At 32.6% G+C, this 19343-nt stretch overlaps 1 protein-coding gene across 45 annotated transcripts in view; it reads right to left on the bottom strand.

The window, feature by feature from the left end:
• LOC108000332 (sorbin and SH3 domain-containing protein 1) overlaps positions 1-19343 on the bottom strand; it is a 109791-nt gene that overhangs the window by 67184 nt on the left and 23264 nt on the right. The window contains exon 1 of one of the 45 annotated variants that reach the window (XM_062086621.1): positions 2902-2990. The exons of 42 other annotated variants lie outside the window; for them this stretch is intronic. Coding sequence is in view for 2 of the 3 variants with exons in the window: in XM_062086613.1 (XP_061942597.1) it covers positions 314-358 (45 nt within the window). In the remaining variant the exon portion in view is untranslated. Of the gene's footprint in view, positions 1-313; positions 1974-2901; positions 2991-19343 lie in introns of those variants that run through there. 2 more of the 45 variants (XM_062086613.1, XM_062086648.1) reach the window with 2 other exon arrangements.

Below are 19343 nucleotides of genomic sequence, written 5' to 3'. Positions count from 1 at the left end.
TACCTCAATTAGAACGAAATTTCCGAGCAGTCTGTTCACGAATCCTCGAATTTCAATCCTCCCCTTTCGTTTAAATCGCGATTATCATTTCTTTTTCATATCCAATTTGCAAATATCACGGTATTATTTTTTTATTATATGCATTTAATTCATAAACTGGAAGAACAAGAAAAATTGATTACAGTGCAAATTTTAAAAGAAATATATATATATAATTTCACTTCCTAACTTCTCGAAAATGTAGAAGAAGAGAGAGATGGCTCGTCTCGAAATTTACTCATTAAACTCTGGCTTGCCGCTAGAAAAGTCTCACCGTGTAAGTGCACTTTCGTTGCCCCGACGCTCGAAACTTCAACATGTTGTAAAACTTTCTTCCGGAGGGTCTGTCGATATGTCAATAGAAGCAACGACAACGACGACGAGTAGTAATTCGTAACTTTGTTCCCTGATTTTTTTTTTTTTTTCAAAAAAGGCTAGCAAAGTTTCGGCCTTAATTGAAAAAAAAGTTGTTTTCTGTAAAACGTCGCAAATCCTCTGCTCTGCGATCTTTTAAAATTAATGTTTAAAAGATCTTTCGTTTTGCAGCAGAAATATATTTATATTTTCAATTGTGATTTGAAAATACATTAAATATCATACGTTATTATCGTATAATGGATTAATAAAAATCGTATAAATATTCGATAATGAAAATTATGTAGTCTGGATTAACCGAGAAAATTGTTTCCATCGTTAGCAAAACTGACTTATCGACTAAAACAAGATGATGCACAAACAGCGCTATCCTCGAAGAAACGCTGAACTACGATAAAAAGACCCTAGATTTTACCGATCTGGAAGTACTAGATGTACATTTATTTAATGATGGGGAATGTTACGAAATACAATTTAATAAAATAATTGATTTTCTTGTTTATAGTTTATTTGTTAAATTTTCTCTATTCTCTAACTGGACTCGAGGAATAATATCCAGAATATTATTATTATCATTATTATTATTTTAGAATAGAATTAAATTTTCAAAATTTTGCTAATTCATCAGGAGAAATCCTATATATATACGTAGATTATATTACATCTACGCTTCGCGCACTCAAAGGAATTAATTTGTTGTCGCTTGGAGACATCGTTAATTAAAATTGTTACGTAAGTCGTAGACAGACTTCTTCCATTAAGTTTACACCGGTAATGTAATTTAAATTTATATTTGTATAATTTTTTATTATCGCAATTTAATTGAAATATAATAATAAATAATATAATAATAAAAATAATATTTAATTTTATTTGTCGAAAACATTTCTCTAACATTCGAAACACCGATCTCTTTTTCTGTATCGAGGAAAAAATGAGCAAAATATGGAAGTTGTAAATTTCGAAAGCTACAAATTTTTATTATCTGGAGCGTAACTGTTCAAATTATCTACCCATATCCAGCTATTGTCTACCGAGGTGTTATCCTTTTTCCGTTGTAATGCAAATTTCTCTGCTTATTCCACGGAATCTGCCTCGTTAATGCGCATACTCTACTAAATAAGGGAAATTTAACGCTTGTAAAAAGAAAAAAAAAGTCGAACACTTTCATGCTCCCAACCTAGAACATAAATTATATTATACATGACCCATATTCCTCGTGTATGCTCGTGTTCACTAATGATAATAACCGCACGCTTTGTACAATTAATTTCCATCCATCGTTCAAATTGCAAAATTGAAATTAAAAGCGAATCTTAAAGAAAAGCTAAAGAATATTAAAACTCACATCGTCCGATTAACGTTTCACTATCGATGGATCAACGTGAACGAATGATCATTGACCGATCATTGACCACTGATCGGCCAATAATTGCCCAATTGCAGACCATTGATTCAATATTATCAACTGTTTCGATTATTGATCGACTTGTCAAAAATGTTCAAAAATCGTAGAACGCAATTTTAAAAGAAATTTTACGAGTCGAAAACAAATTTCCATATTTTTCGTGAAAAAAAAAAAAAAAAAGATGATGAAGAAACGGACGAGGCAGCTGCTTTTAATCAAGACTCCTCAAAGCTCTCCTTTAATATTCACTTTTTTCTTTTTTTTTTTTTTAGAATTACGTATTAAAGAACGACCTAATTGTATGGCAACGGTTGTACATGAAGAGAGAAACGAGAAACGTCGGGGATATTTCATAGAGGTAATTTCAAACGACTTCGAAACGTATCTTGTATAATAAGAAACCAATAAACCGATAATCGATAAAACATCCATTAATTTCTTCTAAAACACGTGATCAATCAAAATATTTACAAATTATACGATTTCTCTTCGATCATAGAAAATCTATCCCATCGAAATTTGCGTTTAACACTTCCGAACTAAGAGATTTTCAAATCGATTATTAAGATAAAAAAAAATCACATTTCCCGGCTCGACACATTGGGGAAGAGAAAACAGGAAAGTTTTGGAGAGGTTTGCAAAAATTCGGGTTAACAACACGGCGGAATTGTGTACCAGGAGGCAGAAATTAAAATGAAACGAACGTCACGCGAGGAGGAAGAGAGGGAGGGAGGGGGGGATGTCTTGAGGCGAAGATAATTCAGCAAAGTGTGCGAACTACCCGCGGCGATACATAGCATATTTTCTCATCGTCGCTTATTCCGAGGAGTTAGCCCATTGCCACGTTCAACCAATCCTTTTCACGTCCTTCACTTTTCTTCCAGCTTTCCTAAAGACCTATATACAGTAGAGAGTGTCTGTATCCGAACCAATAAAGAGAGACAAAATATTCAGATAATAGAACAATTACTTTCCTTTCCATTAAACTTCGTTTATTCGAGTAGAAACGAAGAAAAATGACGGTTTCTTTCTAACGGGTCCCGTATCTTTTCGGCCGTTAAGTCGCGTAAATTTTTTACCGCAAGCAACTGCGTAGAATTACGTCCCCGTTGCGCCTCGAACCGTCGAACTATCCACCATGATATATTCTTGCTAATTTCGTCGCACTTTCACCACTTTCTTAAGATTTTCAATAATTGAAACTACACGTCTACCTGCCATCTCGATTCTCCGCTTCACACTGAATCGATACGATTACGTTTAACACAAGTGGAACATAGTATTTATCTGAATACATTGTATTTACGTTGTAACTTATAGTATATTGTATGTAAACATCGCTACGAAACGTTATGTGGAGCATACGGATAATAGAACGAACGTATACTAAGATATTTGGATAATGGGATCCGGGAGTCTATTGTGTATATGTGTGTATATATATATATATATTGCTTTCCTTTTTTACAGCGTATTCCACTCTCCTCGCAAGTTTTTTCAAAGTTTTGATCGACGTAACTTATCGATTAGAAGTCGTCAGTGAGTTTAAAAAGTGAAATATGTATATATATAATTTGTACGTGCACTTTTATAGATAAATGTGTTTTAAGTTAGTATAATTTTTTTTATTCTATTATTTTAATTTAGAATAACGTGTTTCAAATTTTTGAAATGATATAAAACACAATGGAATTTAATACGATAATTTGAGAGATAACGTGGAAACATCGAAATTCCAGAGATATTATTAATTTTGGAATGTTTCCAAAAAAAAAAAATAAAAAAAAAATAGAATAAATTCTTTCATATTTTTTATTTATTCAAAATTTCGTTTAATCGAGAGGAAATATTTATTCAACAATGCATATTTCACCATCGATAAAATGGTTCACGTCCGATTAACATATTTATCGATAAACAAATGGTCGAACGAAACGCCCTAAAGCTTCTTCAAACTTTGAAGAATTTACGAATAAAACTTTGAAAAAAATAAAATTTCACCGGATGAAAATAAACGAAAGTGAATTTTGTATTGAATAGAAAAGTAAGAAAGTTATCTTTGTTTTCTAGTATTATTTTATAAATGCTGAGCAATGCAGTTTTGATTTATTTTCACTCGCTTCAGAAACTTTCTCAACGATGAAAAATCGAATCGACCTAATTTTCTTAGATTAAGCAAATTTTTCATGGTTTTTTCTTTTTTTTTTAAGTTTAAACAATGTTAACGTTAATCGAGTTATTATGATTATCAAAGCAAAATTAAATATGAATATACCAAATTCTTTTTTTAACTCAATTTGATTATTAATTCAGTGACTATTAATTGTTGAAAAAAATTTTATATTATGTGTTATATTCCAATATTTACTAATTGAATATAATAACTAATCTATTTTATTCAACACGATTCGATCCAAGCAAAGAATTGCATCGAGACATATAGTATATTTCATTACAAAAAAAATATGATCAAAATTTTGATTACAATTGATATAAACGTAAAACAATTTTAATCTAGAATCAATATTTAGGTCAGGTAAATCTAGCTTACGTTAGATTAGGTTAAATGTTGGGCCTAAATTAGATTAGATAAGGTTAAATTACGTTAAGTTAAGTGGATTAAAACATCTACATGATAAACAAGACAAACAATACTATTATTTTTTCTAAGAAATAAAAACTTAACAAAGATCCCACGAATACATATCTGTATTCTCCCTTCTGAATTTCTTCAATTTTTCAACAACTTAACCTCAATATCAACATCGAAATATTACAATCAACTTACTCGAAAATGACAGATGGATTACAGTTCATGAACGATTTGCAATCCGACACTTTTTATTCTTCTTCTTTGCCTAAGAGATCCTAACAGGTTATCCACAAAGAGATTAATCTCTTTCCTTCGGTACATTTCTGAATCGCGACGATTAAATCCTTCTCTTAATTGAATATCTCAATCCCTCGAGTGTCTGTCCCACGTTGAGTGGCTCGAACAATTTTAATTCGTCGATGAATATTTATAACATCTTTTCCTCCAAAGGAAAAGAAAGGAAATGTTTGCCACGAGACGTTATTTCCTGACAGCGAAACGTTCGAGAACTTATTATCGATTATTCGCTCGAACGCAACCACGATTGATGTCTCGATTCCGTGATCGAAAATTAAAATGGTCGGTAACAAAGGAATCCTCACGATTGTCGATATCGAATATCTCGTTTCGAATTTTTAATTTTCCTTGTCCAGAGGAAATTACACTTTTTCTTCAAAATATTGATAAATGGAATCGAAAGGTACAATTTTTAAATTAAAAAAGAAACATACTGGAAATATAATATTATCACGATTATTGTAAAAATTTTGACGATGAAATCCTCCGATTTGATTGATCCTCGAAATTTGTAACAATTCCTTTTGAAAAATTTAAATTTTTAATAAATTTTTTCCTTCCTTTGTTTCCCTCTAATGAATACGCGTCGATCGAACGAATGATACGTGGAAACGCATTTATAAATAGGGAAACGTTGAACGAGTCAGAATCGATAAACGGCACAACGAAAGTTTCTAACTTCTTTCGAATCCCAGACCTATGATTTAGAGCGTCGTCTTTCCCTCGCCATCCTTCAAATTACTTTCCTCGAATTCGTAATTAACAAGTTCCGGGGTCAAATAGTCTCTCTCTTTCTCTCTCTCCATCTATCTTTCTCTCGATATCGATTCTTGTGGAAAGCCAGTCGTCGTGTTCCATACCGTGACTGAGTTACGAAAGAAAGGTTATACGGAGAATGAAAAGGTAACGTGGAAATGGATATTCTGTCTGAATTGTATCGATATTAATGAGATGGGAGATCATCAAAAATCGTAGAAATTTAACAACTTTGGAAAAAGAATGTAATAGTAAATCATTCGCGAAGGAAAAATAAATCTACTAGTAAAAAAAAAAAAAAAATAGTGAACAAAAAAATTGGAAAAAGGAGACATCTCTTTAAAAAATATACATATAAGAATAACAATATCCCTGAATGGAAGAAAAATTTAATTTCCATGATATCCTAAATACTTTACTCGTCGAAAAAGGGGAGAGGAAAGAAGAAGGACGAGGCAAAGTGGTGGAGAAGGAAGAACGTGGAAGAAAAAAACAATGTGGAATAAAAAAGGGAAAGGGAGGAGCGAGGGAAGAAAATAAGCCAGGATGGATGAGAAGGAGAAAATCGGTGCGTCTGAGCATCGAGGAAGCGGAGAGAGAAAGAAAGAGAAGAGAAAGAAATAAGAAGCCTCGTGAAATGCATTATGCATTCACGATAGTTTCTTCGAGCTCCGGGTCGAGACAGCCACGCAAGAGGCGGAGACATTAATTAAAAGGCGGAGTGGAAGGAAAGTAATTAAAGGTTCGAGAAACAGATATCACTGAATAGTGTTAAACGTCGTTTCTAGTTTTCCTCGAATATTTTTCGATATTTTATTTATCGAATTATTCCCTTTTCCTTGAAAAAAGGATAAAAGAAGAAAGAGAAAATTTGTTGTCAACTAAAAATTATAATAAAAATCTTCGAATAATCGAACGTTATAAAATCAATCGTCAAAATTTCATCTGCCTTTTCGACTCGAAAGAAAGATGAGAAACGTGGATTAGCTTAAATACAAAATTTATTTACGAAAAAGCAAAAGGGAATATTTACGTCAAAGGAAAAGGGAGAGAAGGAACGGGGTAATTGAAATTCTGCTCCCGACAACGCGTTCAAAAACTGGAAATTGAAATATGGAAATCGAATGGAAAAGGGTTCCTTCCCGCCCCGATTTCTTATTCGAATCGTGATTTTTCGTACGCAACGTTATTCGACTTTTAATACCCTGCTTCCAGCCAGAAGTTTTAAATTGCATTACCACTGGATTAATTGAATGGGTTTGGAAATTGTAGTTTTGTCGTCTCGATTTCCACGCATTTCGAACGTTAATTGAATTTAAGGTATACTCGAAAGTGTATTCACGTCGAAGAAAAAGGGAGAGTGGCGTTTGGATTTTGTTTTACTCGACGATGGACCTCGCCCCTCTCAGAATTCATCGATAACACTCGGTCGATGAACTTGCTACGTGAACGAGAACGTTTCGTGAAATATGATACTTATAAACGATCGTTTCTTCTTCTCTTTTCTTTCATCGATATTTTTCTTCGTTCAATATTTAAGGAGAAATAAAATTTTCGGCCGATAATTGTATCTAAAAAATTAAATTGGAGAATACAATTTGTACGGACGGTTAAATTGTTTCGAGATTATTAATGATTCACTCTGTCGTGAGCAGAAATAAAATCGAATCAGGTAGCGCGTATGCATGAACTTGTGAGTAAATTAGCAACTGAGACGTGGAGTTCAAGCTGATTTAACTTCATGATCCTAGAGTCAATTGCCCGTTCAATGGTGGATCTAGATCGAGTTTAAAGTTTAACAATCGTTAATCTCTTATTAAAGAAACAAACGTTTCGATATCTATCTTATTTAGACCATAACTGTTTCCTGTAATTCCTCTTTTTAATAATACTATATTTTTGTATCGATCCCGACACAATTTTAAATACTTTTGATAAATTTTAGAAAAATGGAAAATCTCGACGAAATGATTCGATTTTAAAAGCTTGGAATTCCTAAAGGTTGTCGCAGTGCTTTAAAAGACTATAGAGTAACATCCAAGAATATGCCAATCCAATAAGATCACTTCACTTCAATCTAGATCATCGTACACCGCGTAAGTGGAGACACGATTCAGGTTAAACGAGATCAACGCCGGCGTTGTTCTTACTTGCCTACTTGATTACTCCTCATGTTTTATCAATTGGACGAATCATCGATGTAAGTTAATTCAATTTTGATCTTCTACACGAAGAAGAAAATTCAAATTGACGAGAGATAAAATATCCGCGACACTAATTGCATGGTTCTGGTGCCTACGAAAAAAGAATACGGGGTCTACGTCCCTAATCGCACGGTTTACCATCACAGAGAAAGAATACGGGGTCCACAACGCTAAGAACACAGTTCACCGTGCAATTACAGGCTTAACAGTGCTTGATGAAAAAGAAATACGGGGTCTACATTAATTGCACGGTTTACCATTTAACTAATGATTTAATAATGGACACAGAAAAAGAATATGGAATCCACAACACTAAGAGAACAATACATCGTTCAACCAAAGTCTGTGAAAAAAGAATACGGGGTCCACGTCACTAGTCACACGGTTTGCTATTCAACTAACCATTTTATATTGCGTACAAAGAAAAAATACGGGGTCTACATCATTAATCGCACGGTTTACCATTTAATCAACGTCTTAATAATGGACGCGGAGAAAGAATACGGGGTTCACAACACTAAAAGCACGATTTTACCATTTAATCAACGTCTTAATAGTGGACACGAAGAAAGAAAGAATACGGGGTTCGCAACACTAAGAGCACGGTTCACCGTCCTACGAAAAAAGAATACGGGGTCCACGTCACTAATCGCACGGTTTATCACTTAAGCAACGACTTAACAACGCGCACTAATTGCACAGTTCACCCGTCCAAGCAACGACACCAAGTACTATTAGAGGCCTAATAGTTTGACGATGGACGATTGTCGGGTTACAGTGACGCCCACCGTGCATTATCAGGGGAAAACAAGGATTTGACGAGAAGCAGATGTTGCTTTTCGTCGATAATCAGCATTCGTGCCTAAAAGCTTACGCCGTTACGCTTTTAGATGGTTGTTTTAGCGAGGCGCGTTGAGCCGTGATACGGATTAACGTGGATCGAAGGAAAAAAAAAAAGGTGATTGTTCCACGTTTCAAACGAATCGATGCTCGACCAGACCTCGAATGCAACCAATGTTTCTGCACTCGACAAAGAGAATTACGCGCGCGCTTATCTTGTTCTCTACAGGGTATCGATCATGCAGTTTTTTTTTTTAGTAATTGAAAACGTCACTCTTGCGGTTATTACGATATTTTTTTCACTTATCTGGAGTAAGTGAACAAAATTTCATCGACTTTTGGTCGATAATAAGCGATCGAAAATATTCGATAAAATTCGGAATACAATATATATATATATATATATATATATTAGATATGTTTAAAAAGTTTCAAGTAATAGATAATATTTTTATCATTAATTAAGAATTTTTTTATGTTGAGATAGAAACTGAAAATATATAAAGTGAATAATTATTATTTAAAGGTAAAGAGGTATTTAATTTTTCAACGAGGAGATTTAAGAGGTTTATTCTAGAGAAAAATATGGTAGACGAATCCATAAAGAAGAAAGCAATATCGCAGGGATTACCTTGAAAACCCTTTTATCCAGGAAATTAACTGTTATTTCTTATCACTAGTAAACGTACGAAGCTGCTATGTTTGAAGAAAAAATATATATATATAAATACAAAATTATTTAATCTTTATTATAATTTAATCTCTCACGATAAATAAAACAACATGAGTTAAATTTTTAAATTTCAAAATCCACTATCTTTCACACCAAAAAAAAAAAAAAGAACGAGCCCATTAAACCATAGCGTTTACGATCACATCTATCCAACGATTATTTAATAATTTATCGGTAGCAGCAGTATGTACAATTATGCAAATGAAAATGTAAAAGGAAAATGGGCCGAGTACGTGAGAGATCGAATCACGGAATGTTACGATAAAGCGAAAAAAAAAGACTGCAAAGCAAGTAAGAAAAGGTTGGAAAACTGGCTTAGTCGGTCGATGAAAGACCATCGGTGGTAAATTGAACGTATTAAACTTATACGCTTGCATCTATTACTATTACGCCTACTTAAACTATAGTGGGAAAGAGGAAATATTAAATTCGGGCACACTCGAAACTTTCGTAAAAAAAAGATTTTTCCAACGAATGGAATCGATTGGATAATTGGATCTTAATTTCATTTTCACGGTAATAAATAAGAAATTAACGATGTTTATTTATACGATACTTGTTTCGTCGAATAAAACGGATAATTCGTGAATGATGATTTGATATTTTTTAAGTGGATCAGCGTGAATAAATCGAAGAAAAATTAAGCAAAATAAAATATTTAGAAGGAACGAAGTTCTATGTTATATTTATATTTGTTTAGATGCCAATTCTATAATTTGTATGTGATGAAAATATTGCATTTGCATAAATTTATGCAATAACGAATTAAAAAAGGAAAAAAATGGAATGAATGAGTGTTAAGATTAAAAAAATTTCTGAATGAAGAATTTTTTGATATTTTTAGGGTATATAATTTATTATTATAATCAAAGAAATATTTAAAAATGTAATATAAAATCGATATGAATGGAAAAAAATGAAATTTCTTTCTTATTCGAACGATCATTAGGTATATGTATTTTCATTAAGATTAGAGATAAGAGAAGGAGTAAAAACGAGGCTACTTGACGCTTTTTGGAAATACATTTTCGAAATAAACAGGCATTAAGCAAAATCGTTGGCCAGACTCGCCGAAGATATATTTTTAAACGAATTACCTCATCGTTGCTCTTCCATTCCGTATCTATCGTCTCTGAACAGAAATTTTACATAAAATACTACCACTGATTCGAAGAATTCAATTTTGAAATAGATAATGGACGTCACCGTCGATTCACATTCAATATCTCAATCTCAATTTCGAACTAAAGATTTTTCAACAACGACAAACGATTTTTATTCCTTTCTTTTTTCTTTTTTTTAATTAAAGCGAAATTTTTTTATAAATTTGTCACTAGAACACAATCCACTTAAAACAGAATTATTTAATCGTGTCAAAATTACATTCAATAATTAAATATTCTACATTCTGTTTAATATTGACGAATCGACTCGTTTTAAAAATTCAATAAATAACAATAGCAAAGAAATGATGCAGTAATCTAACCTAAAAGAATCTCAATCACATATCAAAATTATTCAATACTAAAGATTCTACATTTCATTTAATATCGACAATCAAATTCGTTTCAAAATCATAGATGCAATAACTTAACCTAACCTAAAAAAATCTCAATCTATAACAACACTCCTTCTTTCTTAATCAAATAAAAAGGAACATACACTGTATCCATCGATCGTTTAACTTCTCCACCCAGATTGTTTAAACTCGTTTCCTGTTTATCGAGAAGGCATCGCGTTTGATATAACAAACATTCGATACGTTTAAAACACGAATTTTCTCCTACGCTTGGGCACACACGGGTCTTGCATCACGTGTCGAAATCGCGTGTAAGTACACGGTTTGCGTATACTCGATACTTTTCGCACGCGCACGCGTACCTTGGATCTAAATTCGAAGCCGGTTGAATGGGTTACACGACGAGGTGTACGAAAGAGGGGAGAAAGGTATGTGACGCGTGTGCCGGCTTCCGTCAGAATCCGCGCGAAACTTGAGACGAAACGGCTATTTTAAAGCGGGCGAACCTCCCCAAAGTGCTCATCAGTCGAAGGTCACTCGTTAGACGTTCTCGAAGAGGAGAGGAAAAAAAGAAAGAAAAAGGTATATAAATAAAATTCTAAATCTTTTCTCCTCGATGCATAGAAATTTTAAGTTTGCAATGTATTACATGGATTTCGATCGCGCCACTTGTTGCAGGTTGGAAAAGAAGGAAACTAAAATGTACATATGTATTTATAAGAATTTTTGGAAATTTTAATTTTTAGCAATGTTTGGCGTTTGATTAGTTGGGATAATTTTTAAGATAAATTTTTCGGATATTCGAGATAATATATATATATATAATGGCGCAGTGACTCAAAGTGGATCTTCCGCAATCTGAGGAAATGGAAATACAACGTGCCGAGAATTGGCATCGCGTATTCTAAGTTCAATATCTATTCAAGTCACAACTCTTGGCTATTTATATCTCGGAAAAATAAATATCCAGATTATAGTTTTCAAAAATTTTACTTTCGCGATACGATCGATTGGTCACCACCGATTTTATCCTTCCAGCGTTCCTCACTCAAACTCATAACGATATTCTAACCCATTCTTTTCACCGAATCGAAACGACGATCGTCGAAAAACTAATAAATCATTCGATAATCGCGCTCGATTCGAAAAATACAAATACTTTTCTCCCCGTATATTTCTTACCCATTCGAACGAGATCACGAGATGATCCAACCACCATCGGGACGAAACACTCGCCAAATATCTTCCTCCCCCAAAACTCGAGCCACCACTGTTCCACCTTCCCCCCAACGGTCACAACCGCCCTCAAACTCGAAAGTTTCTCACCGCTGGAAATTTTCACCAAAGGGAATGAACCGACAAAACGATGACGACGATCTGCCCGATGTCGATGTCGGCGAGACGGTTGGTTCACTGCGATTCAAGCTTGTCGCAAGCCACCGGCCGCCACTGCCTAGGACAATATTAGAATCGTCGATCCGCGGACGTCTCTCCCTCCCTCGCCCTCGCCTATTCTTCGCCTCCTCTCCACTTTCCTTTTCCTCCCTCGTCCACTCGCTTAATTTTACCAACCCTCCCTCCCTTTTTATCCCTCCCCCCCTTTCCAAGGGTGAAAAGATTCGTTATACTTCGGATCCAAGGTCGAGATTCGGGAGGACAAGTGCGGCGAGTTGGTCTTGGAATCTTTCTAATTTTATTCGGAAAATATGTTATCGTATTAATCGGTTGGAAATCTCTGTGATAATAAAAATGATCGCATGACTCGTGGAGAAGGATCGTATCGTGTTCGTATGAGAGATTAATTTTTTAAACCTGCGATTATTTACACTGTGAGTCTCCTTTGAATGAATACATTATCTATCTTCTCTAAGAAAGGAGTTAATTGGTAATTTTCAACTATATTCGTATAACTTATGCTGGAAACTACTATCGGAGGGAACTTATTTCGCCATCAAATTGGTGGATAACTATTACAATTCTGTCCTCGAAAACGCTTATTAAGAACTTCTAATAAGTATTCAAGGGAGAGGAAGACAAAGTCTCGTTATCGATGGAACGTCGCGCATGATTTATCGAGCGGAATTACGAAAGGAAGGATCCATCCTCTCCTACGTGTTGGGGCGTATTCTTAGGGCGTGTTGCATACAACGTGTAACACGCGTAAAGAACATGTAAATTTCGAACGAGCCGTAAACTAAAACAGGAGCTAATAATATTTCGAGTTGAACTTTGGTATTAAATAATTCGTGCAATTCGGGGGATAATAAATTTAAAAGAAAAAAAAAAAAAAAAAACTATCGTCGTCGGATAGAGTTCGATTTCTATATATACAATCGTATAATAAAATATATCGCTCGTTTGTTGGTTTCTTGGATCGTTTCGAGAGAACAAAAATTTGTCAAAATTCATCGATTCTGGTTGGCCTTTGAGCCTCTGTTAAAAAAAGAGTAGGAAAAAAAAGATTCGCAGGCGAGGCTTGTGGATCGTTTGGAAAAATTTTCTTTTTTAAATTCACGAGCAAAAACGTTTCTTCCCTAAAAAAGAAAAAATTGTAAAAAATTCATTTAGAGATAAATTTTTAAAAATTCGAAAAAGAAAGAAAAGAAAATAATAATAACGATACAAACAATCGCGATAATCGCGTTTTTTCTTATATTTTTCTTTTCGAGTATCCGTGAAAAAACTTTGATAAGCATGTTCGATAAATTTTTCTTTTCTTTTCTTCTTTTTTTTTTACATTAACCGGAGGAAACGAGTGATTCCTTCGCACGAGTATACCGGGCAGAGGCCGAAGTTACTTTGAGCATCCATCCACAGACATCGTCTTCTGGCATTTTGCCACTAATTCTGCCCTCTGGGATTACGCTTGCTCGAAAGGATAAAAAAAATTCGGGAATAAGGGAAACATTTTAAGAGAACCGTTTGTGTGTAAAAGGATTCCCAAACTCTCGTCCGAAACTTTTTCCAAACAGATTTTACGTAAATTAAAACTTTCTATCTGGTTTGCTTTGTTGATAAATTAACCGACCTGTTTTAACCAACTTATCGGTAGAGCTTCGTATCGACTCTTGATCTAAAAAAGTTTTCCCATTCATAAATCTTCGTGGCATCGAACGATCTTTTTTATTCAATTTATAGAGCAGAGCATATTAAATATAGAATTATTCGATTGTCGTAATTACGATTGCAGATTTACACACATTTATTGAAGATGAATCAAAAATTATTAAATTATTCAAATTCTATCTCTTTAATCGTTATTCGAAATATTAATTTGCGCGAACAACGGGCAGTCTAATTACGATATTAAAGTATAAATTCCTCCGGATGTAGGTACGTGTATATATGCGCAATAATACATTCTGAATCGACACTTGAATTGTTTTAAAACCGCATTACATATCGGTCGAATGTTATTGCAGTAATAAAACGGTAACAGCTTTTTCAACTGATTTTATTGTCCTTGAATATCCCGTAAAATTATATATCCACCGTTAAAGCGAAATTAATAATATCATGCGGATAAATATTTTTTATTAACGAACATTTTATCGTAAAAGTAGTCGCGTATTTTAAATAATTTAACGAGAAAATTAAAATATCTAAATTCTCACTTTCGAATTATTTTTAATAATTATAAATTCTTCTTTCTTTTTTTCTTCCTTTTTTTCCTTGACGCTGAAATTTTCTGCGTATTTCGTGTTCCTTTTCTTTTTTAAATTCTTTTTAATTTCTTTCATATATTTATAATTATTATGAAAATTTCTCAGCGGCGATACGCATTAGGAAATAACGGAACTCTGAGTAAATGTTTTATATTGAACATAGATGCGGCACGAAGTATTATATGGGTGCGGTTTTACGCGAGTTAGATCACTGCTAACGGACACGTAGCAAGTTTCGAGATAACTTCGGTTTACCTTTGCACTCTACAAGCAACATACGCCTGGTATTTCGATTCTTCTTAATTTACACCACGTGCGTGTACGATATTGCATTAAAGATATGGATAATTGCGTTACATTCCTATGGAATGTTAATATACGCGTAGTAAAAAATAGATTTATTGTAGCGTATTTAAAAATGTGGATTGAAGTTTATTTATAGTAACTTAAATAAACAAATCCAAATCAAAATTTTATACATATATATACACATATCAATTTTTCTACCACACGTGTGTTTAATCAAAAAAACACTAAACAAAAAAAGTCAATAAGTAAATTAATACTTATATTAATACATACAATATATTAATACAATAAGCTAAAATTTATAATTCCAAAGAAACGAATAATAAATATTATATCGTAAAATATATACTCGAACATTTTAAAACGATTAATCCAACTAATCTAAATAAAAAAAATATTTTACATTCGACGTAATATCTAGATTAATTTAATTCGGGATTGAACATTAAAGACACATTAAAATTTATCCTTATCGTTTGATAATATTTTTTTATGTGACAAAGTGATTCCTCGTTGAATTTCGTCGCTCCGTTTTCTCGCATTGCGACGTTAATCACAAATTATGCTTCGGTTCGTTTTCCTAACCTTTATCCGCTCGAGATTCATTTTCACGAAAAGACAGGAGACACTAGTTTTATTAATCGCGAAGACAGCAGTCATTAAACGCCATTATGCCACCTGATGAATTAAGAAGCAGTCAAACGAACTTGAATTTTATTTTCAATAGTGTAATAATTTACGAACAGTTACCTGACATTTTCCAGATCCTCAATCTAAACGGAGATATATAGCAATGGCCACTTCACATTGTGACACTTGCGCCTCTAGTGACAGTGATGGGAAAAATAATTTAACAGTCGAAGAATTACGAATAAAATTATTTCAACAATAATTTATCGGTCGAAATATAATAATAATTGCAAATAATTGTAATAGCTTGAAATTATATCTGAGAATAGCGGATCGTAATAACTATGAATAAATGAGCATTTTTAATAAATAATTATTTAAAGTAACTTTATTTTTAACTAGTTATTTTTTCAATAGCCAACTCTATCTTGCGACGAATCATCGTGGAAGCAGAGATCTTAACCATCAGTGATTGGGCAAAATTTAACAATCGAAGTTACGGTTAAAATTACTTCGATAATTTATTGTTCAAAACGTAACAATAGTTGCAAATAATTGTAACAGCCTAAAAAGTGTCAATCGTAATAACTACGAATAAAAATGTTACTCGAATATTTTTAATAAATAATTACCTAAAATAATTTTATTTTTTAACTAGTTACTTTTTCAATGGTTTTCAACTCTGCTCTGCAATCTGAATCACCATGGAAACAGAGATCTTAACCACCAGTCATTGGACAAAATTTAACAATTGAAGTTACGTGTAAAGTTACTTCGATAATTTATTTGTTTAAAACATAACAATAGTTGCAAATAATTGTAACAGCCTGAAAAGTGTTAATCGTAATAGCTACGAAAAATATTACTTGAGCATTTTTAATAAGCATTTACCTAAAATAACTTTATTTTTAACTAGTTACCTTTTCAATAGGTTATGTATAGTTTAAACAGAAGTTGAAGTATTCTTTGAAGTACAAATTCTTATTAAAATTAAATGTTTTCCCTCGTATTATTATTTAATTACTCTGTCACGTAAAAAAATATTGGATGAATATTAAAATATCCAAATCCAAACTGATGGAAAATTTATGAAATTTATATAGTATAGTATCGAAAGCGAAAATTTAAACTTTTCTTTCTACTTATTAATTTGGAATAGCTACGCATGTTTTGCTTATTTTCTATCTTTTTCGTGTTTCTTTCCATTCTCTGGTTGGTGAACAAGTGAAAAGGTATTTTTATCGCTGTCTTAACGATCCATTCTACCGTAATATCCTCCTTTTCTTTGTAGAAATTCTCGTCTTTTGCTTTAATATTTTTTTTTTTTTTACCAAGATCCCGAGATTCGATTCTTTGAGAGTTGAAAAAATATCGAAAAGAAAGCAAGCAAAGGAAATAGATCGCCGTAAACGGATAGTTGTTTTTCCATCCATTAAAGCACCGCGTCAGTGTGAGTTAAGGCCAATTGTACTAATCAACTGCTATTACCACCAGCTTTACGCCTTTTCACACACGAAAGCATTTTTACGGTTGAAAACGGTTGTGAAAGACGTTTCACTGCTTCGTTCGAAAAGATATGCATCGTTTAACGTATACTTTTCCTACAAGCTAACAAGTATGTGCTCATTTATTCTTGAAACGAGAGACAACGAGTGAAAGGGATAAATTTTCTTTCAATCGCGCTTCGAAAGAATAACTTTCGTTCTTTTTTTTCGTTCGAATATTTAATAATATTCGCAGTTAGAAAAATGAGTTACAAAATGGTTCCAGAAAAGGTTATGCACACGAATAAGCATTGTGTATACCTTTCTTATGCCATGTTTAACCAAGTTTAATAATTAAACTGAAACAATAGGAAACTTTGTTCAATCGCACCACGGTTTAATTCCATGAGTAAATTCGTGCATCTTCGATTGTCGTACAAAATGAACGAATTAAACGCGCCAATATGTTCTACGAGTGAAAAGTAAGAAAAAGAATGTTATAATAAACATAATTATAAAAAAAAGTTATATGTGACAATAATTATGCGACGATTATTTATAAAATCTGTTTCTTCTAGCTTAGTGTTTACTATTTGAAATAATCGAACAGAATATTAAGATGATAAAGATAGATAAAGATGAAATGAAGAGGAGAGCGATAAATTCAATTTACAATTTCATCGTTATTTACACTATTTAAATTTAACTTTCTTATTATAAACGTTAAATGCATCGTGATAATCTTTGTCGAATAGTTAAATTTTTCTGTAAAATAACCTCTAAATACTTTTAATGATTACATTATATTACATTATATCATATTATGATTACACTATATTATTATTTTTAACTTTCTTATTATAGCACTAGAGACATTGTCATAATCTTCATCGAGATACTTCAATTTCTCTAACCTAACCTATACTTTTATGACTGATTATATTATCACTGTGCTAGATGTACCGCGATAATCTTCATCGAGATATTTAAATTTCTCTCTGTAAAGTAACCTATGAATACTTTTATGACTGATTGCACTATATTATTTTCCTATGGAAAAATTAAAACGAAAGGTATATAACATATATATCTTTACTGATTCAAACTTAATAACATCATGATCGATCAGAGCCGATTTTCAGGGATATTAAATTTAGACCAATTTTGGAATTCAAATGGTGTTTGAATTGCTGTGCGCATAATGCAGAATGTTCAAGTGTACGAATTAGCGGTTGATGGAATTCTCTCCCGTTAATCGCACGGATGCACGGTGTTTCGCCGCGACTGCTCGATGCTGAGTATTGTTCCAGCCAGTGTGCGAATGTCGATATATCTGGTGAGGTGTTGCTTCCACGGACAAAGCGAGGACGTCTCGAATGTGCGGTCGAATTGAATCGCGTTCCGTGAATAATTGCGTAAGTGAAAATTTGAATCGCGAGGTGAGTGCGAATTTGAATTTAAAAAAAAAAATTAGTAAAAATATCTAAATGTCTCCTTTTTTTTCGATTTCGCTTTAGAAAAAGGAAAGTTTATGTGTGAATTATGGAGAAATTCCGTAGGTATTCTGAAAGAAATTGAGAAATTGAAAATTTTAATATTTTTCATGAAAAGAAAATCGAAAATGTAAAATACAAAATACAAAATTCTAAATTTCAGAAATACTTAATTCTTTCAGTTTTTTTTAAAAAAAAAGTAAAGTGCAAAATTCTGAATTTAAAACAGAAATAGTTAATTTTTAATAAAAGAAAGTGCAAATATAAAATGTAAAGTGCAAAATTGAAAATTCTGAACTTCAAAATACCCAAATTTTTCAAATTTTTTCTGAAATTTAAAAAAGTTCCTACATTTATGGCGATTCAACTGCAATATTATTACAATAATCAAGATATTATTAAGAAAATCGATTTAATCGATGAATTCACATCCTGAATGGAACGAACAAAAAACATACAAGTTTCCATTCATTTTTATTATCCCATGCATTCCAAACATATCGAGAGCAAAGATAAATATTTCCTCGAAGGCAATGATCCTTGCGAAGGCACGTTAACAGTCGCAACATTGTTGAGCGATGACTCGAAAAAGCGATCAAACGATCATACCGATTGCTCTTTAACCATGATCGTTCATAAGAGTACCGTAATTGCTAATTTTATCTCGAACGATATTTCAACGCGTGTTGAAAGCTCTTTATTATACTCGAAACACGAAATGATAAGAGTGAATTAATATTCCTCTTTTATCTTCTTTGTGTATTTTATTTATCCATAGTATATTCTGTGGAGTGAACGTCATACACAAGAAAATAAACACGTATAATATCTAAATATCTATTCCGTTTAATTTTTAATCGATAAATATCGGTATAATCGTTTTTGTAAACAATATATAAAATAATATAAAATAGAACTCTAAGAAAATCAATTATATTATATCTCGATCAAATTCTTTTTTTAATCATATAAAATATAAAAATATATATATATACATA

The sequence above is a fragment of the Apis cerana genome, linkage group LG16 (genome assembly GCF_029169275.1).
Source record: "Apis cerana isolate GH-2021 linkage group LG16, AcerK_1.0, whole genome shotgun sequence".
NCBI lineage: Eukaryota > Metazoa > Arthropoda > Insecta > Hymenoptera > Apidae > Apis > Apis cerana.
The sequence above is the reverse complement of the archived record's forward strand: the minus strand, read 5'-3'. Positions and strand labels throughout refer to the sequence as shown.